Genomic DNA, 23,787 nt, shown 5'->3' with positions numbered 1-23,787 from the left:
TGCTTCCTGTGACAACCCAAAAGCCCAGGTTCTGGGATCTTCCCTCATCAGGGGCAGCTGAGTAGGCCTGGGGCATGTCTAGTCCTGTCCCAAACAACAGATCAGAGAATTTCTTGCAACTGGCAGTCACATCCTCCGTGAGAGTTGTTGTACTAGAGTCGTCTTCACCTTGTTACTTTTTCAGAAATTTGTGCGCTCTCATGGTCTTTCCTCGGGGAAACAGCCTGGCCAGCCAGCCCTTACTTACCCTATTACCAATTCCTGGAAGCAACCAGCCATCATCTAGAACCAGGTAGAGGACACACAGGAGAGATACCAGGCTAGGAGGAAAGCATCGCAAAGTTTCACCTTTTTTGTTTTTAATTTTTCTTAATGTTTATTTATTTTTGAGAGAGACAGAACGCGAATGGGGGAGAGGGGCAGAGAGAGAGGGAGACACAGAACCTGATACAGTCTCCAGGCTTAAGCTGTGTCCCCTGCCTGTGCTTGGATCCCGGTGCCTACGAGTGCGTGCCAAAGAGGGCGTGCCAGGAGCGTGCTCGCGCGTGCGCGCGCGCGAGCACGCGGGCGCGCTTGCTTCCAGGCCGGGGGCGGAGCGCAGCGAGGGCTGAGCTGTAAGTGCTCCGCGTACTGGCTCTGCGACCTCAAGCCGCACGGAGACCCCACCTCCCCCCACCCTGGGCCTGCTGGGAACTAACGCCCTCCCTGCCCTCTTGACCGTCTCACGGGGGGACGTGCTGCTGACTGGCGCCTGCGACCCGGTAGCGGGACACACCCAGAGAGGACTCGGAGCCATGAGCCGCCAGCCCCGGAGGGTGGCGGCCCTGCTGCTCGGGCTGCTCCTGGAGGTAGGGGCTGAGGTGGGGGCCGCGCTACACGGGGGCACCTCTTGGATAGGCTCGTGGAGCGCAACCACTGCCAGGAGCTGAGCGCGGTGCGATGCCCAGATGCCCCAGAAGACCATCTGTGAGAACCCTAAAGGTCCAGGGGCTGAGAACCACAGCCTCCCTCCAGTACCTTCATAAGTCCCAGGGCTGAGTATGTAGGGATCCTGGTAACAAGGTCCCATCAGGGTTTCCGCCTGCCCCTCTCTGTCTTCCCCTTCCATTCCCACCCGACCCCGCCTGCCGTTCCCCACCTCCCCTCCCTCGTGCTCAGGGGTTCTTGTTGCTCTCCTTTCTCTGGTGGTCTGGAGGACTCAGGAGTGACCTTTATGCATTGTAGCCATCCCACCCTGCCCTTTTCCTCTAGGAGGAGGGCCCCAGATCCAGTGGGGGGTTAGGCTCCAGTGGTGATGGGGGGGCGGTGGTCCAGGAGCTGCGCAGGCGCAGAGTCAGGCCGGCTGTGTGCAGTGGGTTGGAGGGTGGAGGTGAGAACACGCAGACCTGCGGTTGTGGGAAAACGTCAAGGCAGGGCCAGGGACGTCGCAGCCAAGAGCAGGAGGAAACATTCCTGCCTGTGAAAATGAAGCACAGGGACCTCAGATTCCAGAGAAACATTCCAGGGAGAGTCAGGGTGGTGGGCCTGAGTTGCTGGAGGCCAGCCAGGGACTGTGTTGAAGGGGTTGAGAGTGGAAGCAGCAGGTGAACACAGGCCTCCTGCCTCCCCCCTCCACACCCGCTGCCCTGCCCCGCCCAGCCCCGCCCCGCCCCTGGTGGTGGAGTTGCACCCTCTGATGGGGAGGGGGAGATTCCACCCCGCTTTTGGCTAAAGGGGGTCCTCTATCATGGGAGTCAATGGGACTCTGGGGTAGGAGTCTGGATTAGGGGAAGTGCAACTCCCTGTTGAGCTCTTCATTTCTGAAGGCCATTTGCATTCAATCAATGAACTCTGAGCAAATGGGCCAGGAATAAGTGGCGCTTCTGTGTTTTAGAGGGCGGTCCAGACTCTTTCCTACTTGGAGATGTGTGCTGAAGAGAACTGGGTGTTGTGGATGGAGTTCAAAGTCATCTTTTTGGGAAATGTTGGGTGGGAACGTCTTCTTTGCACTCTCTCGAGGAAGGTGGATGGAAAAGCTCCTTGTTCCAGGCAGACTTGTGGGTTTTGTTCTTCATATCCGTGGGGCGTGGTGCTTCATGTTTCCGAAGAGCACCTCCTGTCTTGTATTCGTTCCGCGTTTCAAGAGTTTCAGACCTTAGGAATCACATCTCCTCTGGGACTCACCAGGCAGCAAGAGGGAGAAGTGACTCAGAGCCCACCGGGTCCCTAGAAGCCAGTGCATGTGTACTTGAGCAGGCAGTGCTCCTCTCTCAGCCCCCTTGGAAATGAGGTCTTGAGCAAACGCTCTTTCATTGCATGGGTTCCACCTCTGTCAGGTTGTTGGGGTTTGTGTTTGTGTGTCTGTGTAAGTGTCTGCGGTGCCATGTCCTGTATGGAGTCCTGACCGCGTTAGGGACCCAGTTCTTTCCAAAGACACTGTTTTCTTGCATTGGAATTTCTCATTTCAACAGAGTTTTCCAATCCTGTCTCAAAGGCTGAAAACATCCTGAAGGCAGCACCGTGACCTTACCGAAAGCAAAAGTCTAAGAACTGAGGCTTTCCCAAACTTACATATCAATCTGACTGGTACTTTATGTTTTCAGTAAGATGGTGTGGTGTAGGCCACTTTCAGCAGCTGAGGCTCCTAAGCATCTATTTTGTCCCTGGGGGGTGACAGAGGACACCTGACAGAGGTAGAACCCATGCAATGAAAGAGCGTTTGCTCAAGACCTCATTTCCAAAGGAGGCTGAGAGAGGAGCACTGCCTGCTCAAGTACACATGCACTGGCTTCTAGGGACCCGGTGGGCTCTGAGTCACTTCTCCCTCTTGCTGCCTGGTGAGTCTGTTGTCTGTGTCAGGAATTAAGGAGATTATTATTATCTTTAATATATTATTTTCATTATTACCATTATTATTATATTTTGCACAACCCATCGCATGGAATTTGATACATGAGCTAGATATCTGAGACATTTTCTTCTTAAATTAGTTGCCCTGAATTTCATCTAAAATTGGTTGTTGTCAGAGTACCTTTGATGCTTTTCAAGTCTTGAACCGCCTCCATAAACGTGCTGTCCCGGTTGCCATATATGTGAGGAGGCAGAGTCTCTTGACCTGAAGCACATCAAAGTATCCAGGGAGATCTTTGGTGGCCTCTCACAGTCCACTGCACCCTGGCCTGGTTCGTGGCCTTTGTTTCTTTGTTCTGCTTGCACTGGTTTCATGGTACTTGTGGAGCAGTGGATCCTGCACCCCCTGGGATAAGGTGGTTCTTCCATTGTGGCCCTCCCTGCAGCACTCTGTTCTGGCACTCTGTTCCTAGCCGGCACCACCCAGAATCAGGCAGGGAGGTTTTCTTTTTGCCAGCGGGAAGTCCTGAATAGGGAGGGGGAGCCGGACACTGTCTGGGGAAGGACGGGATACCTCCCCTGCCTCACCATCCCCAGCAGTTCCCTTAGGTGCTGGCCACGAGAGGACTGCCTATGCGTTTTTGTTTTCGTTGGTCTTATCCCACCTTGGTAGAGCACTTAGCCTGTTCCAGGCACTGTTCTGAGCACTTTAGAGATCTTGGCTGTTGACACAGAGTACCTCGGCAAGGACTCTCGTCCCCATTAGTATTTCCAATGGAAGATGTGAAAGAATGTGTGCCTGGGGTCACTGCTGTGAAACGGGAGGACTCGAGGCATGAAGCCAGGCAGCCGGGCTCCACGTGAGCGTGCTGCGCTGCTGGCTTTCCCACTGCTGCCTGTCGAGAGGCAGGGAAAGCATTTGCACGTAGCATGCATGTCCTGAGAGCAGAGGTGGGCTTGGAGATGTGCGTGTCCCCTGAAGCAGGGAATCCAGCAAAATAGGCTCTAGGGACTGAGTCATGCTTTCTGTGGGGAACCCTATGATTTCACATCCAGCCTGAGAGACTTTGGAGAGTGACATGTGGGGCTCTTAGTGAGTGTGGCGGCACAGTGGGGGGCATGGGTCAGCGGGACCTTCCTAGGACCACCCTCCCCCCGCCCCCCAGTGCTGTGCTCCCCCTGAAACCCAGGCAGGGCTGGAAGGAGGAACAGGCTGTTGATGGCACCATCCCTTCCGCAGGGAGGCTTCTTGGGAGCTGGTGACTGAAGTGACCTTTGCTTTGGGGTGAACTCAGAGCTCCCCCTCTGAATTGCACAAGAAGCGGCCGAGGGCCCTCATTTCACGCGGTCCGCATTCCCCGTCGCCCCGTGCACCAGTCACCAATGTCTCAGGTGCCCAGGCCGTGAACGTGGTCCCCCAGTAGGGGAACCCCAAAGCCGTTTCTGCGTCCTCAAATGCTAACGTTCTCTGCTTGTGTCCTGCGCCCTGGCTCGTCCGAGACCCTGAGCACAGTGCCTGCAGGAAGGGTGAAGGGTGCGAAGCTGTCTCCTGGTAGGTAGGGTAGGTAGCTGTGGTGAGGTCGTTCCCGGTGGCCTGCACTCAGCTGCAGGGCACCTTGGAACCCAAAGCCACGACGTTTCCAATGGGACAAAGTGTGCTGCAAGTGGAACCTGGGGAGTCATCAGGCCCTAAGGGTATGCAGGCATGACCTTTATCCGTGGGGCTTTTGATCAGAGCACCCTCTTTGCTAGATATCATCAGGGCAGCCTCTTTGGAAGACAGAGGGCAGGTTGTGGACAGTTGTATAGCATCCTTCTTATAGTATGTGTTGTAAGGGCTCTGGCCTTGCGGAAATGGGCGTGGATGGATGGAGTGGACTCCTGAATGGAAACTTCCTGGGGCGCCTGGGTGGCTCAGTGGGTTCAGCTTCTGACTTGGGCTCAGGTCATGATCTCGTGGTTCCTGATTTCCAGCCCTGCGCTGGGCTCTGCGACAACAGCTCAGAACCTGGAGTCTGCTTTCAGATTCTGTGTGTGTCTCTCTCCCTCTCTGCCCCTTCTCCACTGGCTTTCTCTCTCTCTCTCTCTCTCTCTCTCTCTCTCTCTCTCAAAAATTAATAAACATTTAAGAAAATTAAAAAGAAAAATTAATATAACTTTCCCCAGGGTAGGTGCTAGGCATTCTGTCACATCCATTCTGTCACATCCATTCATTCACTGGATGAGTAATGAACTCTACTGGGTTATATTATTATTATTATTATTTTAGGCTTTTTTATTTGTTTTGAGAGAGAGAGAGAGAGCATGTGTGTGCCTGTGAGCAGGGTTAGTGCAGGAGAGAGGGAGATAGAGAATCCCAAGCAAGCTCTGCCCTGTTAGCTGTTTTTTTTAATGTTCATTTTTGGGAGAGAGAGTGAGAGACAGGAAGAGAGAGAAAGCCAGTGGGGGAGGGCCAGAGATGGAGAGATAGACACACAGCATCTGAAGCAGGCCCCAGGCTCTGAGCTGTTAGCACAGAGCCTGACAGGGGGCTTGAACCCACAAACCATGAGGTCATGACCTGAGCTGAAGTCAGAGGCTGGCTTAACCAACAGAGCTATCCAGGCACCCCAACTACTGGGTTACTTTCCTGAAGGGAGTGGCATCAGTATCTTTCTGATTCTGCCCTGGATCCCAAACTGGAAACCTTTAAGTGAGGCTCCCATGTGTTTGAAAGTTGTTCCCACAAAAGGACAACCCTTCTTAGGCTTGAAACTTCCAGAGAGTGTTGGAAAGTGAATGTTGTTTTTTGAAACTAAGGAAAATAAGAGGATTACTAAGTAGTTTCCTAAAGTTCTGTGTATTTTGATGTCTGGGAGTCTAGAAATTAGAACCAAGTCATGTTTAAGTGTGTTTTTGTTTTTTTGCCAAATACTTCTTGTGCCCTGGGATGCCAACAATTGTGGCAGCCCTTGGATGCCAATTCTCTGAAATAAACCTTTTCAGCCCTCCCACTCTGTAGAGTGGCAACTGGCCACTCTGTAGAGTGGCAATCTGGGCAACATGGGATTTCAATGAAAAAGAGGACTGTAGGGAGTTTGTTATCACTGGAAGCTCCATAGGTGGCTGGGAGCTGGTGGATGGCAGTTGAACCCAGTGGTAAGGCCTTGTTCTGAAGCAGGGAAAACCTGTCTCCAGGTATGTGAGGAGGGCCAGGGGCCTTGGGACCAGACTTGGGGCTCTAACTGGCCCTTGCTTTCTTTTGGCTTGTGCACAGCTATAAGGCCAGCTGGGGGGAAGTGACTCTAGAAGTCTATTGATTGGGCTAGTGGTCACTTGATTATCTAGCCATGGGATGACAAGTAATGTTTCTAGAATTCACATTAATCATCTGTTGATGAGGCCTCTCAAATGCCACCCTTCAGGAAGCCTATCTTGATCACCCTATGTAAAATTCCAACCCATTCTCCTCCCAGACCCCTTGCTCAGACCAATTCCCTCCTTCCTGTGTATCTGTTACTTTCAAAATCTGATGCAATTAACTTTAGAGGGGCAAAGGTTTTCTCCATTTTGTTGACTGAAATATCTCTAGCTCCTAGAATAGTACCTGCCATAGAGTAGGACTCAGTAAATATTTGAATGAGTTAATAGATCCTTGAGTAATGACCTTGGGTGAAGGAACTGAATAGGTGTAAGGTAGGAGAGCGGAAGGTCATTGATTAGCTGTGGACTCTGAAGCATGGAGTGCTGTACTAACCTTTACTTCCTTAGCTGTAACCTATTTGGACACCGGCAGTAATGGAAACAATGCACCCACTTTTTGGGCAACTTAATTGTTAAAGTTTTCTGTTATATTGAGGAGAAATGTCTACATTATTTTTAACCTGGCTCTAGTTCTGCATTCTTGGGCTTTTCAGAAGAAGTAGAATCACAATGTCAGCCCCTCAGCATTTGAACACAGCTATTATAGTCCCCAGTGTGTTCTTCTCAAGGTTCATTTCCTTCTGTCATTTCTCCCAGGATGTGCTTTTGAGTCCTCTCATGGTCCTCACAGCTGCCCTTTGAAAAGTCTGTCAAACTGTGAAAATAGTTGGTCCTAGGAAAAGTCCACTCAAAGTGAATCCAGTGTTTTTTTTTAAAAAAAAAATAATGTTTATTTTTGAGAGAGAGACAGAGATGGAGCATGAGCAGGGGAGGAGCAGAGAGAAGAGAGAGACAGGAATCCAAAGAAGGCTGCAGGCTCCGAGCTGTCAGCACAGAGCCTGATGCAGGGCGCGAACTCAACGGACCGTGAGATCATGACCTGAACCGAAGTCCGATACTTAACTGACTGATACAGCCAGGTGCCCCCAAAGTAAATCCACTTAAGGACCAGAATTTTGTAGTTAATAGTGGGGGAAAAACAAAGTCCAAATTTTAAAAATAAGTTAGGGGTGCTTGGGTGACTCAGTCAGTTGAACATCTGACTCTTGATTTTGGCTCAGGTCAGCATCCCAGGGTCCTGAGATCGAGCCCTGCCTCAGGCTCCACATAGAGCCTGCTTAAGATTCTGTCTTTCCCTCTTCCCCTCTCCCTTGCTTGTGCAATCTCTTTCTCTCTAAAATAAAAAAAAAAATTTAAATAAGTGAATTTTATCTAAGTATTCATTTTTAGAATTTTAGAATTTTTTAGAATTTTAGAATTTTAGGGGTGGGGGAAGAGATTAGTTTTTGTGACAAAAATATGTGATGAATAATATTCAAGTCTTCACTTGACATTGAAAGTCAGAGGAATGATCATAGTAAATTTTTTTCTTTTTTTTCTTTTCCAAAATTATTTGCTCTAGTAACCAACCCTCCACCCACAACGTCCACTTCTAGCTTCTCTTGTTGTGTTTTATTCCTACCATTCTCCTTTGAGCATCTGTTGGGTCATTATTGTGGCTAAACTGCCAGATTCTTTGTCCCTTTCATAGGCTTCATTAGGTACTGCATCTTTGTGAGACCTGCGAGATCATTTTGCTGTCCATTTGTGTGGTATCTGTGTTGTACTTTCCTATGATCCTGTCATCAAAGATTGATTCCAGAGCTGCTTTAGTTAAGTGGGCTGGGTTGTTGGTGCACTGCTAAGCAAGAATGAGTTCGTTCAGTGGTAAGTATGTTTTGCCATGAAGCCTTTGGCTTGCCTCCTATGTCTTCCCATTATGTCTTATTTGAACATTCAGGACACTCTGTTCTATAGGCGTGATCTGACTGGCTCTATCAGAACCCTCCTGTGGACCTTGTCATATGCAGATAAGATAAGCCAAGAGATTCACATTGAGTTTTCAGTGACATTGAAATCTTTTTGACAAGGGCTCCTGATAACCCACAAGTCCTCACAACAGTTGTGGAGATGTATACTATAATTTATATTTTTTAAGACTGAAATTGAGGTCTATATATTTATTGTAATTCAACTCACATTAACATTCTTTATCTCATCTTGTTAAACTTGTCAACATCTGTTTGGGTGGTGTCTCAGACCATTCGGCCTGCTCTAACAAAATTGAACACAGAAATTTCTTTCTTATGGCTCTGAGGGCCGGGAAGTCTAAGACCAAGGCCTCAGCATGGCTGAGTCCTATGAGGGCCATCTTCCTGATTCATAGCCAAACACCTTCTGGCTGTGTCCTCCCTTGGTAGAAGGAGCAAGGGGTCTCTGTGGCGTCTCTTTTACAAGAGCACTAATCCCATTCATGAGGACCTCATGATCTAATCAACTTCCAGAGGCCCCACCCGCTAATACCATCACATCAGGCATTAGGATTCCAATCTATGGATTTTGAGGGGACATGAACATATGGATGTTAGCAGATGATGACATGACCATGTGTTATAGAATCTCCACTTTGTGTGCCTTGGCTGGGAGTCTTTGAGGAAATTACTGAAGCTCTCATTGACTCAGTTGATTCACTTGTAAAAGGAGAAGTGCCTTAGTGTTGTGGGAGGCCATGGGAAAGTCCCCCACTTGAACCTTAACTCTTTGTGTAGGCTGGATCAACAGATTGTGAACTTGTCTCTAGGCAGGCCCTCTGGGGTGTTTATTTCTTGACAGATGCACTGTGGCTCTGAGGGGATGAAGACTTGGCAGTCTTTAGTCAGCGACTAACCTGGATGCTGCAGGTGCCTGAAAGTACCACATGATCTCTGCTTGTTTCCCTCCTCTCTTCCTTTGCCATTTGAACTCCCACCATACTTGTAGATGCTCAGGTGACTGATGTCTGGGAAGAGGATGCTGACTGTTCCCTCAGGTATGAGTTAAGTGCCAGACCTGGGCAAACCACGTTGAGGACCTCCTAGCTCAGGTATTTTAATGGCCTCTTTGTGGTGTGTGAACCTCTTAGACCTTAACCTAGAGGACCTTGGTGCAGAAAAGCTTAGCAGATGGAGGGGGGAATGGAAACAGGAGTTGGATATAGATGTTAGCCTCAGGGGAGAGAATGTGGTTTGAGTTGGGAAATGAGGAGGTGGGTAGGAGGGAAGGTGCAGATATATTTTAGGTTTAGTGGAAATAGGTTGGGGCAACTGTGGCGAGATACCTTTTTTTTTCCCTTTGTATTGTTTTGGTTTTTATTAAAGTAAGCCATGGGGGTGAGTTGGAAAGGGTCTGAACTTGAAGCAATGGCAAAGGTCTAAGAGAGCTGTTGTGGGAAGGACCACTTGGAAGCTGTATACCTGTGCATCGCAGAGCATCCATGGTTGAGATTTAGAACGAATGTTTCTTTCTTTTAACTCTTCGAAGTTTATTCATTTTTTGAGAGAGATAGAAAGAGAGGGAATAAGTGGGGGAGGGGCAGAGAGGGGGGGCATAGGATCCAAAGCAGGCCCTAGCTGATAGCACAGACAAAACAATCTGACTCTTGATCTTAGCTCAGCTCTTGATCTCAGGGTGGTGAGTTTTAGCCCCATGTTGGGTTTCATGGTGGGTGTGGAGCCTATTTAAAAACAAAACAAAACAAAACAAACTACATTTAGGTATCACCACATACCTGTCAGAATGGCTCAAATTAACAGCATAGGTAACAACAGATATTGGTGAGGATGCAGAGAAAGGGAAACCCACTTACCCTGTTGGTGGGAATGCAAACTGGTACAGCCACTCTGAAAACCAGTATGGCGGTTCCTCGAAAAGTTAAAAATAGAATTACCCTATGATGTACCAATTGCACTACTAGGTATTTATCCAAAGGACACAAAATACTGATTTGAAGGGATATATGCACCCCAATGTTAATAGCAGCATTATGAATAATAGCTAAATTACGGAAAGAGCCCACAAGTCCATCGACTCATGAATGGGTAAAGAAGATACGGATGTATATCTATGTACACACACACAAACACATACACATACACACAGACAGATACAATGGAATATTACTCAGCCATCAAGAAAAGTGAAATCTTGCCATTTGCAATGAAGTGGATGGAATTAGAATGTATTATGCTAAGCAAAATAAGTCAGAGAAAGACAAATCCCATATGATTTCACTCATGTGGAATTTAAGAAACAAAACAGATGAACACATGGAAAAAAGGGGGCAAACCATGGAACAGCCTCCTTACTTATAGAGAACAAAGTGAGGGCTGCTGGAGGGGAGTTGAATGGGAGCATGGGTTAGATGGGTGATGGGCATTAAGGAGGGCACTTGTTTTGATGAGCATTAGGTGTTATATGTAAGTGATGAATCACTGAAGTGTACTCTTGCAACTAAGATTACACTATATGTTAACCAACTGGAATTTAAATAAAAACTTGAAAATAAAAATAAATAGACAAATAGATAAGATGCTGGTGATGATGTGATAACTAGCAGTTACTAGTTTGCTTAGTATGTGTCAAAAACTGGTTCTTAAAACTGATACTTGTAAGTTTTATCTTTATTCTCTTTTCTTTATCTCTCTTTTCTTTATTCCCTTTTGTTTCCAGCTTTACTAAGGTACACTTGCCAAATAAGTTTTATGTGTTTAAGGTGTATGATGTGATATTTCGATATATGTATGCATTGTGACAACATTACTACCGTCAAGCTAATTAACGTATCCGTCACCTCACGTAATTATCCTTTGTGTATGTGTGGTGAGAACACTTCAGATCAACTCTCTCAGCAAATTTCATGTCTACAATACAGTTTCATTAACTGTAGTCACCATGCTGTACCGTGGCCGTCCAGACCTTATTCATCCTGCCCTGAATATTTGTACCCTTTGAATAATATTTCCTCATGTTCCTCTTCTCCCAATCTTGATGACTACTGTTCTATTCTCTGCTTTCATGAGTTTGATTTTTTAAGATTCCATATATAAATGGAATACTGTCATATTTTTTCACGTGTCTGGCTTATTTCAATTAGTATAATGTCCTCCAGGTTCATTCATGTTGTGAAAATGGCTGAATCCCTTTCTTTTTAAAGCAGGGATAATGTTATATTTTTTCCATATAACTTTGTAAATATACATTCATGCATTGACACTTTGGTTGTTTCCTTAGCTATTGTGAGTAATGCTGCAATGAACATGAGGGTTCAGACATCTTTCCAAAACAGTGATTTTATTTCTTTTGGATATATACCCAGAAGCGAGATCACTGGATCACATAGCAGTTCTCTTTTTTAAGGTTTTGAGGAAGCTCCCTAGCATTTTCCCTAATGGGTGTACCAATTTATATTCCCACCAAGAGTGTACAGCCGTTCTCTTTTTTTTTTAAGTTTTTTTTTTTTTTTTTTTTGAGAGAGAGAGAGAGACAGAGACAGAGAGACAGAGCATGAGCTGGGAAGGGTCAGAGAGAGAGAGACACAGAATCCGAAGCAAGCTCCAGGCTCCGAGCTGTCAGCACAGAGCCCAACATGGGGCTCGAACCCACAAGACTGTGAGATCATGACCTGAGCCGAAGTCAGATGCCTAACCGACTGAGCCATGCAGGCACCCCGCAGCTCCCTTTACTTCACATACTTGCCAACAGTTGTTATCTATTGTGTTTTTTGATACTAGCCATCCTAACAGGTTTAAGATGACATCTCATTGTGGTTTTGATTTGCCTTTCCCTGAAGATTAGTGATGTTGAGCCTTTTTTCATTTACCTGTTGGCCATTAGTATGTCTTCTTTGGAAAAATATCTATTCAGGTACTTTGCCTATGTTTCAATTGGGTTACTTGCTTCTTTGCTATTGAATTGTATGATTTCCTTGTATATTTTACCTATTAACCTCTTATCAGATAATATGGTTTGCAATTATTTTCTGCCATCCCATAGGTTGCCTTTTCAGGTTATTGTTTCCTTTGCTGCACAGAAGTTTTGTTTTTGTTTTTGTTTTTGTTTTTTAGTTAGACATAGTCCCCCTTGTTTACTTTTGCTTTTGTTGCCTGTGCTCTTCTCTTGGTGTCATATTAAAAAAAGTCTTTGCTAAGACCAGTAAAAAGGAGCTTTCCCCTTATGTTTTCTTCTAGGAATTTTGCAGTTTCAGGTCTTCCATTTAAGTCTAACCTTGGAATTATTTTTATTTGCTTGAATTTCTTGAGGCTTGTGTCGTGAACTAACATGAATCTATCTTGCAAAATGTTCCATGTGCACTTGAGAGAATGTCTATTCTGCTGCTTGTGGGAACTTCTATCTATGCCTGTTAGGTCCATTTGGTCTATAGTGTTGTTCACTTCTGCTGTTTCTTTATGGATACCCTCTGTGTGATCTATATATTATGGAGTGGAGTCGCCTAGTATTATTGTATGCCATATATTTTTCTCCTTCAGATCTGTCAATGTTTTCTTTATACATTTACATGTTTTGATGTTGAGTGCTAGTATATTTATAACTGTTATACATTGAATTGACCCTTTTATCATTATTTGATGACCTTCTTTCTCTTTTGAGAAAGTATAGTATAGAAAGTATAGTATAGTGTAGAAAGAAAGTATAATTTGTTTGATATAAGCATATATATATATATATATATATATATATATATATATATATAAGCATAGCCAACCCTGCTCTCTTTTGGTTACCATTTGCATGGAATATCTTTTTCCATCCCTTTACTTTGAACCTATGTGTGCCTTCAAAGCTGAAGTGAGTCTCTTGTATGAAGCATATAGTTGGGTCTTTTCTTTTTTTTTTTTTTTTTTTTAATATATTCAGCCACTCTGTGCATTTTTTTTTTATTTGGAGAATTTAGTCCATTCACATTTAAAGTTGTTATTGATAGATAAGAACTTTCTCTTGCCATCTTGCTCATTGTTTTCTAAATTTTTTCATAGTTCCTTCATTCCTTTCTTCCTTTCTTGTGGTCTTCCTTTGTGATTTTTTGATTTTTTTTTTTTTTTTACATTTGCAAACCATTTTTTTTTGGTATTTTATTTTATTTTATTTTTCAATATATGAAGTTTATTGTCAAATTGGTTTCCATACAACACCCAGTGCTCATCCCAAAAGGTGCCCTCCTCAATACCCATCACCCACCCTCTCCTCCCTCCCACCCCCTATCAACCCTCAGTTTGTTTTCAGTTTTTAAGAGTCTCTTATGCTTTGGCTCGCTTCCACTCTAACCTCTTTTTTTTTTCCTTCCCCTCCCCCATGGGTTTCTGTTAAGTTTCTCAGGATCCACAGAAGAGTGAAACCATATGGTATCTGTCTTTCTTTGTATGGCTTATTTCACTTAGCATAACACTCTCCAGTTCCATCCATGCTGCTACAAAGGGCCATATTTCATTCTTTCTCATTGCCATGTAGTACTCCATTGTGTATATAAACCACAATTTTCTTTATCCATTCATCAGTTGATGGACATTTAGGCTCTTTCCATAATTTGGCTATTGTTGAGAGTGCTGCTGTAAACATTGGGGTACAAGTGCCCCTATGCATCATCACTCCTGTATCCCTTGGGTAAATTCCTAGCAGTGCTATTGCTGGGTCATAGGGTAGATCTATTTTTAATTTTTTGGAACCTCCACACTGTTTTCCAGAGTGGCTGCACCAGTTTGCATTCCCACCAACAGTGCAAGAGGGTTCCCGTTTCTCCACATCCTCTCCAGCATCTATAGTCTCCTGATTTGTTCATTTTGGCCACTCTGTCTGGTGTGAGGTGATATCTGAGTGTGGTTTTGATTTGTATTTCCCTGATGAGGAGCGACATTGAGCATCTTTTCATGTGCCTGTTGGCCATCCGGATGTCTTCTTTAGAGAAGTGTCTATTCATGTTTTCTGCCCATTTCTTCACTGGGTTATTTGTTTTTCAGGTGTGGAGTTTGGTGAGCTCTTTATAGATTTTGGATACTAGCCCTTTGTCCGATATGTCATTTGCAAATATCTCTTCCCATTCTGTTGGTTGCCTTTCAGTTTTGTTGGTTGTTTCCTTTGCTGTGCAGAAGCTTTTTTATCTTCATAAGGTCCCAGTAGTTCATTTTTGCTTTTAATTCCCTTGCCTTTGAGGATGTGTCAAGTAAGAAATTGCTATGGCTGAGGTCAGAGAGGTCGTTTCCTCCTTTCTCCTCTAGGGTTTTAATGGTTTCCTGTCTCACATTCAGGTCCTTTATCCATTTTGAGTTTATTTTTGTGGTTGGTGTGAGAAAGTGGTCTAGTTTCAATCTTCTGCATGTTGCTGTCCAGTTCTCCCAGCACCATTTGTTAAAGAGACTGTCTTTTTTCCAGGATATTATTTCCTGCTTTGTCAAAGATTAGTTGGCCATACGTTTGTGGGTCTAGTTCTGGGATTTCTATTTTATTCCATTGGTCTATGTGTCTGTTTTTGTGCCAATACCATGCTGTCTTGATGATTACAGCTTTGTAGTAGAGGCTAAAGTCTGGGATTGTGATGCTTCCTGCTTTGGTCTTCTTCAAGATTACTTTGACTATTCGGGGTCTTTTCTGGTTCCATATGAATTTTAGGATTGCTTGTTCTAGTTTCGAGAAGAATGCTGGTGCAATTTTGATTGGGATTGCATTGAATGTGTAGATAGCTTTGGGTAGTATTGACATTTTGACAATATTTATTCTTCCAATCCATGAGCACGGAATGTTTGTCCATTTCTTTATATCTTATTCAATTTCCTTCATGAGCTTCCTATAGTTTTCAGCATACAGATCTTTTACATCTTTGGTTAGATTTATTCCTAGGTATTTTATGCTCCTTGGTGCAATTGTGAATGGGATCAGTTTCTTTATTTGTCTTTCTGTTGCTTCATTATTAGTGTATAAGAATGCAACTGATTTCTGTACATTGATTTTGTATCCTGCAACTTTGCTGAATTCATGTATCAGTTCTAGCAGACTTTTGGTGGAATCTATCGGATTTTCCATGTATAATATCATGCCCTCTGCAAAAAGCGAAAGCTTGATTTCATCTTTGCCAATTTTGATGCCTTTGATTTCCTTTTGTTGTCTGATTGCTGATGCTAGAACTTCCAACACTGTGTTAAACAACAGCGGTGAGAGTGGGCATCCCTGTCGTGTTCCTGATCTCAGGGAAAAAGCTCTCAGTTTTTCCCCATTGAGGATGATGTTAGCTGTGGGCTTTTCATAAATGGCTTTTATGATGTTTAAGTATGTTCCTTCTATCCCGACTTTCTCGAGGGTTTTTATTAAGAAAGTTTGCTGAATTTTGTCAAAGGCCTTTTCTGCATCGATTGACAGGATCATATGGTTCTTATCTTTTCTTTTATTAATGTGATGTATCACATTGATTGATTTGCGAATGTTGAACCAGCCCTGCATCCCAGGAATGAATCCTACTTGATCATGGTGAATAATTCTTTTTATATGCTGTTGAATTCGATTTGCTAGTATCTTATTGAGAATTTTTGCATCCCTATTCATCAGGGATATTGGCCTGTAGTTCTCTTTTTTTACTGGGTCTCTGTCTGGTTTAGGAATCAAAGTAATACTGGCTTCATAGAATGAGTCTGGAAGTTTTCCTTCCCTTTCTATTTCTTGGAATAGCTTGAGAAGGATAGGTATTATCTCTGCTTTAAACGTCTGGTAGAACTCCCCTGGGAAGCCATCTGGTCCTGGACTCTTATTTGTTGGGAGATTTTTGATGACTGATTCAATTTCTTCGCTGGTTATGGGTCTGTTCAACCTTTCTATTGCCTCCTGATTGAGTTTGGGAAGCGTGTGGGTGTTTAGGAATTTGTCCATTTCTTCCAGGTTGTCCAGTGTGTTGGCATATAATTTTTCATAGTATTCCCTGATAATTGCTTGTATCTCTGAGGGATTGGTTGTCATAATTCCATTTTCATTCATGATTTTATCTATTTGTGTCATGACCCTTTTCTTTTTGAGAAGCCTGGCTAGAGGTTTATCAATTTTGTTTATTTTTTAAAAAAACCAACTCTTGGTTTTGTTTATCTGCTCTACAGTTTTTTTAGATTCTCTATTGTTTATATCTGCTCTGATCTTTATTATTTCTCTTCTTCTGCTGGGTTTAGGCTGCCTTTGCTGTTCTGCTTCTATTTCCTTTAGGTGTGCTGTTAGATTTTGTATTTGGGATTTTTCTTGTTTCTTGAGATAGGCCTGGATTGCAATGTATTTTCCTCTCAGGACTGCCTTCGCTGCATCCCAAAGCATTTGGATTGTTGTATTTTCATTTTCATTTGTTTCCATATATTTTTAAATTTCTTCTCTAATTGCCTGGTTGACCCATTCATTCTTTAGTAGGGTGTTCTTTAACCTCCATGCTTTTGGAGGTTTTCCAGACTTTTTCCTGTGGTTGATTTCAAGCTTCATAGCATTGTGGTCTGAAAAGTATGCATGGTATGATCTCAGTTCTTGTATACTTATGAAGGGCTGTTTTGTGACCCAGTATGTGATCTATCTTGGAGAATGTTCCATGTGCACTCAAGAAGAAAGTATATTCTGTTGCTTTGGGATGCAGAGTTCTAAATAGATCTGTCAAGTCCATCTGATCCAATGTATCATTCAGGGCCCTTGTTTCTTTATTGACTGTGTGTCTAGATGATCTATCCATTTCTGTAAGTGGAGTGTTAAAGTCCCCTGCAATTACCACATTCTTATCAATAAGGTTGCTTATGTTTGTGAGTAATTGTTTTATATATTTGGGGGCTCCTGTATTCGGTGCATAGACATTTATAATTGTTAGCTCTTCCTGATGGTTAGACCCTGTGATTATTATATAATGCCCTTCTTCATTTCTTGTTACAGCCTTTAATTTAAAGTCTAGTTTGTCTGATATAAGTATGGCTACTCCAGCTTTCTTTTGACTTCTAGTGGCATGATAAATAGTTCTCCATCCCCTCACTTTCAATCTGAAGGTGTCCTCAAGTCTAAAATGAGTCTCTTGTAGACAGAAAATAGATGGGTCTTGTTTTTTAGTCCATTCTGATACCCTATGTCTTTTGGTTGGCACATTTAGTCCATTTACATTCAGTGTTATTATAGAAAGATATGGGTTTAGAGTCATTTTGATGTCTGTCGGTTTCATGCTTGTAGCGATGTCTCTGGTACTTTGTCTCACAGAATCCCCCTTAGGATCTCTTGTAGGGCTGGTTTAGTGGTGACGAATTCCTTCAGTTTTTGTTTGGGAAGACCTTTATCTCTCCTTCTATTCTAAATGACAGACTTGCTGGATAAAGGATTCTCGGCTGCATATTTTTTCTGTTCAACACATTGAAGATCTCCTGCCATTCCTTTCTGGCCTGCCAAGTTTCAGTAGAGAGATCGGTCACGAGTCTTATAGGTCTCCCTTTATATGTTAGAGCACGTTTATCTCTAGCTGCTTTCAGAATTTTCTCTTTATCCTTGTATTTTGCCAGTTTCACTATGATATGTCGTGCAGAAGATCGATTCAAGTTACGTCTGAAGGGAGTTCTCTCTGCCTCTTGGATTTCAATGCCTTTTTCCTTCCCCAGATCAGGGAAGTTCTCAGCTATTATTTCTTCAAGTACACCTTCAGCACCTTTCCCTCTCTCTTCCTCCTCTGGAATACCAATTATGCGTATATTATTTCTCTTTAGTGCATCACTTAGTTCTCTAATTTTCCCCTCATACTCCTGGATTTTTTTTATCTCCCTTTTTCTCAGCTTCTTCTTTTTCCATAATTGTATCTTCTAGTTCACCTATTCTCTCCTCTGCCCTTTCAATCCGAGCCGTAGTCGTCTCCATTTTATTTTGGAACTCGTTGATAGCCTTTTTTAGCTCCTCCTGGCTGTTCCTTAGTCCCTTGATCTCTGTAGCAAGAGATTCTCTGCTGTCCTTTATACTGTTTTCAAGCCCAGTGTGTTTTTCTGTTACTAATTAGTATTCACTCATTACAACTTGAGAAGCTCCCTTTAGTATTTCTTGCAAAACACATCAGTGGTGGTAATCTCCTTTAGCTTCTGTTTGTTTCAGAAAGTCTTTATTTCACCTTCATTTCTGGAGGATGGCTTTGCTGGTTAATATATTCTTGATTAGTGTTTCTTTTCTTTCAGCACTTTGAATATATTATCCCACTCTTTTCGGGCTTACACAGTTTCTGTTGAGAAACCTGCTTATAGTCTTATGGAGGTTCTTTTGTATGTGACGAGTCTTTTTTCTCTTGCTGACTTAAAAATTGTCTCTTTGGCTTTGGCTTTTGATAATTTAATTACAATGTGTCTTGATGTAATCTTTGGGTTGATCCTGTTGGGGAAACTTTGAGCTTAAGGAGCCTGGATAGCTATATCCCTCCCAAGATCTGGGAAATTTTCAACCATTATTTCTTAAACAAATTCTCTATCCCTTTCTTTTTTACTTTTCTCCTTCTCAAGGTCCCATAATGCATATATTGATTCACTTGATAGAGTTCTATAAATCCTATAGGCTTTCTTCACTTTAATTCACTCTTTTTTCTTCTGACTGAAATATTTCAAATGACTGGTCTTTGAGTTCACAGATCCTTTCTTCTCGATCGAGTAGTGTTGGAGGTCTCTAATGAATTCTTCTTTTCATTCATTAATTATGTTATTTTCCTCTCTGTTTAAAATTTTATTTATTCATTCATTTGTTCCAAGATTTTATTTAAAGTCTAGTTAGTTAACCTATACTGTAATATTGGTTTCAGGAGTAGAACTTAATAATTTGTTACTTATATATAACACCCAGTGCTCATCCCCACAAGTGTCCTCCTTAATGCCCATCACCAATTTAGCCTATCTCCCCATCCACCTCCTCTCCAGAAGTACTCAGTTTGCTCTCTGTAGTTAAGAATCTCTTATGTTTTGCCTCCCTCCCTGTTTTTACCTTATTTTATTTTTCTTCCCTTTCCCTATGTTCTTCTGTTTTGTTTCTTGAACTTCACATATGAGTGAAATCATATGGTATTTGTCTTCCTCTGACTTACTACCCTTAGCATAATACACTCTAGTTCCATCCATATCATTGCAAATGGCAAGATTTCATTCTTTTTCATGGCTGAGCAATATTCCATTGTATATATACACCACATCTTCTTCTTCTTTTTTCTTAATGTTTCTCTATTTATGAGAGAGACAAAGACACAATGTGAGTGGGTTAGGGGCAGAGAGAGAGGGAGACACAGAAGCAGAAGCAGACTCCAGGCTCTGAGCTGTCAGCACAGAGCCCGACGCGGGGCTTGAATTCACGAGCTGTGAGATCATGACCTGAGCCGAAGTCGGACTCTCAACCGACTGAGCCACCCAGGCGTCCCATACATCTTCTTTATCCATTCATCAGTCCATGGATATTTGGGCTCTTTCCATAATTTGGCTATTATTGACAGTGGTGATATAAACTTTGGAGTGCATGCACCCCTTCAAATCAGTATTTTTGTATCCTTTGGGTAAATACCCAGTAGTGTAATTGCTGGGTTGTAGGGTAGTTCTATCTTTAACTGTTTGAGGAAACTCCCACTGTTTTCCAAAGTAGCTGAACCAGTTTGCATTACCATCTATAGTGTAAGACGGTTCCCCTTTCTTTGCAGCCTTGCCAATATCTGTTGTTTCCTGAGTTGTTCATTTTCACCATTCTGACAGGGATGAGGTGGTATCTCATTGTGGTTTTGATTAGGATTTCTCTAATGACGAGTGAGTTTGAGCATTTTTTATGTATTTGTTAGCCATTTGTAAGTCTTCTGTTGAGAAGTGTCTCTTCATGTCTTCTGTCCATTTCTTAAGTGGATTAATTTTTTTTTTAATTTTTTAATGTTTATTTATTTATTTATTTTTTGAGAGAGAGACAGAGAGACAGAGAGGCAGACTGTGAGTGGGGGAGGAGCTGAGAGAGACGGAGACACAGAATCTGAAGCAGCCTCCAGGCTCTGAGCTGTCAGCACAGAGCCCGATGAAGGGCTCGAAATCACAGGCAGTAAGATCATGACCTGAGCTGAAGTCGGGCACGCAACAGACTGAGTCACCTGGTTGCCCCTTAACTGGATTATTTTTTTTTTTGTTGTGGTTGCATGTTCAATTTGATAAGTTCTTTATAGATTTTTGGATACTAACTTTCTATCCAATATGTCATTTGTAAAAATCATCTCCCATTCTGTTGGTTGCCTTTTAGTTTTGCTGATTATTTCCCTCAGTGTGCAGAAGATTTTTTATCTTGATGAAGTCCCAGTAATTCATTTTTGTTTTTGTATCCCATACCTTCAGCAACATGTTTAGTAAGATGTTGCTCTAGCTGAGGTAAGATAGGTTACTGCCTGTTTTCTCATGTAGGATTTTGATGGTTTCCCATCTTACAATTAAGTCTTTTATCTGTTTTGAATTTGTTTTTGTGTACGTTGTAAGAAAGTGGTCCAGTTTCTTCCTTCTGCATGTAACAGTCCAGTTTTCCCAGCAGCAATTGTTGAAGAGACGATCTTATTTCCAGGGGATATTCTTTCCTGCTTTATGGATGATTGGTTGACCATACATTTGTGGGTCCATTTCTGGGTCCTTTATTCTGTTCCACTGATCTATGTGTCTGTTTTTGTGCCAGTTCCATACTGTCTTGATTAAAGCTTTGTGATACAGCTTGATGTCCAGAATTGTGATGACTCCCACTGTGCTTTTCTTTTTCAACATGACTTTGGCTATTCGGGGTCTTTTCTGGTCCCATACAAACTTTAGAATTGTTTGTTCTAGCTCTGTGATAAATGCTGGTGTTCTTTTAACAGGGATTGCATTTAATGTGCAGTTTGCTTTGTGTGATGTAGACATTTTAGTGATGTATGTTTTTCCAATCCATGAGCATGGGATGTTTTTGCATTTTTTATTTTTAGTCTTCTTCAATTTCTTTCACAAGCGTTCTATAGTTGTTAGAGTATAATCTTTTACCTCTTTGGTTAGGTTTATTCCTAGGTATCTCATGGTTTTGGTGCAATTGAAAATGGGATTGATTCCTTGATTTTGCTTCCTGCTTCTCTTCCTGCTCTTCTTGCATTATTGGTGTATGAAATGCAACTTATTTCTCTACTTTTTAAGTGTTATTTGAGAGAGAGAGAGAGACAAAGTGCAAGCAGGAAAGAGGGGCAGAGGAACAGAGAGAGAGAGAGAGAGAGAGAGAGAGAATCTCAAGCATACCCCATGCTCAGCATGGGGCCTGACATGGGGCTCCTTCTCACGACCATGAGATATGACCTGAGCTGAAATCAAGTGTCAGTCACTTAACTGACTGAGCCACCCAGGTGCCCTCTGATTTCTATTCTTTGATTTTATATGCTGTGACTTTGTTGAATTTATGTATCAAGTCTAGCAATTTTTTGGCAGAGTCATTTGGGATTTCCACATAGAGTATCTTATCTCTGTGAAGAGTAAAGGTTTGATTTCTTCCTTGCCAATTTGGATGCATTTTATTTCTTCTTGTTGTCTGGTTGTTGAGGCTAAGACTTCCAGTACTGTGTTGAACAACAGTGGTGAGAGTGGACATCCCGGTAGTGTTCCTGAAAAACTGAGAGCTTTTCCCCCATTGAGGATGATACTAGTTGTTGGCCTTTTGTATCTGGTCCTTATGATATTGAGGTACGTTCCTTCTATCCCCACTTGCCTGAAGGTTTTTTGTATCAAGAAAAGATGCTTGTATTTTGTCAAATGCTTTTTCTGTATCTATTGAGATGGCCATATTGTTCTTATCCTTTCTTTTATTAATGTGTGTAGCACCTTGATTGACTTGCAGGTACCAAAGCAGCCCTGCGGTCCAGTAGTAAATCCCTCTTGATAGTGGTGAATGATTCTTCTCGTGTACTGTTAGATTTGATTTGCTAGTATCTTGTTGAGAATTTTTGCATCAAAGTTTACCAGCAATACTGGCTTGTAATTCTCCTTTTTAGTGGGGTCTTTGGTTTGGGGATCAAGGTAATGTTGGCCTCATAGAATGAGTTCAGAAGATCCCCTTCCTTTTCTATTTTTTGGAACAGTTTCAGAAGATTTGGTATCACCTCTTCTTTAAATGTCTGCCAGAATTCCCCCTGGGAAGCCATTCGGCCCTGGACTCTTGTTTGTTGGAATATTTTTGATTACTGATTTATTTCTTCAGTGATTATAGGTCTGTTTGAATTTTTTATTTCTTCCTGTTTCAGTTTTGGTAGTTGATATTGTTTGTAGGAATTTCTCCTGTTGTTTCAGATTGCCCAATTCGGTGGCATAGAAGTGCTCATATTATTCTCTTATAATTGTTTGCATGTTTCATTCAATGTATTCTTCTGCTAGAGAATTTCTGTTTGATATTTTTATTTTCCTTTTTGTTGAAATGTCTGTTTGTTCATGCACTTCCCCCCGATTTTGTTGAATTGTCTATTTGCATTTCCTTGTACCTCCCTGAGCTTTCTTAAGGTAATAATTTTGAATTTGTTGTCAGAAACTGTATATATTTCCATTTCTTGGGGCTTTATTAGTTTCCTGTTGTGATGTCATAGTTGCCTGATTCTTCGTGATCCATGTCACCCTGCACTGATGTCTGTGTACTTGAAGCAGTTAAGCACTTCTTCCTGTCTTTACAGGCTGGTGTTAACAGGTACAGGCCTTCCGCTGCTGTGTCCCCAGGCTGATGGCACTATCTGTAGGATTGCAGTCGAGCAGGGCTAAGCCTGGTTACCTGACTGTTGCCGGGTCACCATTGGGTCCAACATTGGCAGGCCTGTTACCATGGGCATGGGTTGCTGTGGATCCTGCCTGTACCTTGGGTGGACAGGACTGCTCTGGGACTGTGGTTGAGCAGGTCTTGAGTCTTGTCACATGGCCATTTTCAGGCCTACAGTTGATGAGCCTCTTACCAGGGAGGATATGGATGGCTGTGGCTCCAGCTGTATCCCTGAGCATGCTTCCACCAGGTCCCTGGATGGGTAGCACTGCCTTCTGGCCCAGGGTAGAGCAGGGTGGGAACAGGATCACAAGGCTCTACAGGATCTACAGTTGGGACTGAGGTTGGTAGACCCCCCAGTGGGGACTCATACAGGCATGTGTCCTCCAGTTCCCTGAGTGTACATCATTGCCCTCAGACCCCCATAGATCAGTCCTGGAACTGAGTCTGAAGGAATCCACAGCTAGGAGTCAGGTCAACAGACCTGCTGCCAGGGGAAAACATGTGTGTTTCCAGGTCCCTGGGCCAGCAGGAGTGACTCTTTACCTCCTTATAGTGGAGTTGGGGTTAGGTCTCAGGGCCACCTCTGGTGCACTGAGGTCTGAGGTCAGCAGGTATGATAAAGGGGTCACGGATGGATTGTGGCTCCCCAGGGTCCTTTGGCAAATGTGGTTGTTTCAGGAGCATTGTGAAGCTGGGTTGGAGCCACATCCATAGGGACAGGGCTACTTCCAGTCTGTAGCTGGGAACACTGCCCATGAGCATACCACTAGGGCACTGGCCTGCCTTTACCAGGTGATATTTCATGGTCTTAGGCTTCATTGGGGTTTTGCAACTTTCTACTTGGATCCCAAAGTTCCCACAAGCAGACTTTGTCCATGGCTGGCTGCCAGGTGATTGTGTTGGGGGATGAGCTGGGCGCCTCCTATTCTACCATTTTGCTGACGTCCTGCAGGCACTGTTGTAAGCACT

The 23,787-nt window shown here is 43.2% G+C and overlaps 1 protein-coding gene across 1 annotated transcript in view; it reads left to right on the top strand.

The window, feature by feature from the left end:
- Positions 1 to 620: 620 nt before the first annotated feature.
- The window catches only part of VOPP1 (VOPP1 WW domain binding protein), a 110,415-nt gene continuing 87,248 nt past the window's right edge, over positions 621 to 23,787 (top strand). Inside the window, exon 1 of the mRNA XM_007094800.2 lies at positions 621 to 848. Coding sequence (XP_007094862.2) covers positions 795 to 848 — 54 coding nt within the window. The 5' untranslated portion in view covers positions 621 to 794. The remainder of the gene's footprint in view (positions 849 to 23,787) is intronic.

Source organism: Panthera tigris, chromosome A2 (assembly GCF_018350195.1).
Source record: "Panthera tigris isolate Pti1 chromosome A2, P.tigris_Pti1_mat1.1, whole genome shotgun sequence".
Classification (NCBI taxonomy): domain Eukaryota; kingdom Metazoa; phylum Chordata; class Mammalia; order Carnivora; family Felidae; genus Panthera; species Panthera tigris.
The sequence above is the reverse complement of the archived record's forward strand: the minus strand, read 5'-3'. Positions and strand labels throughout refer to the sequence as shown.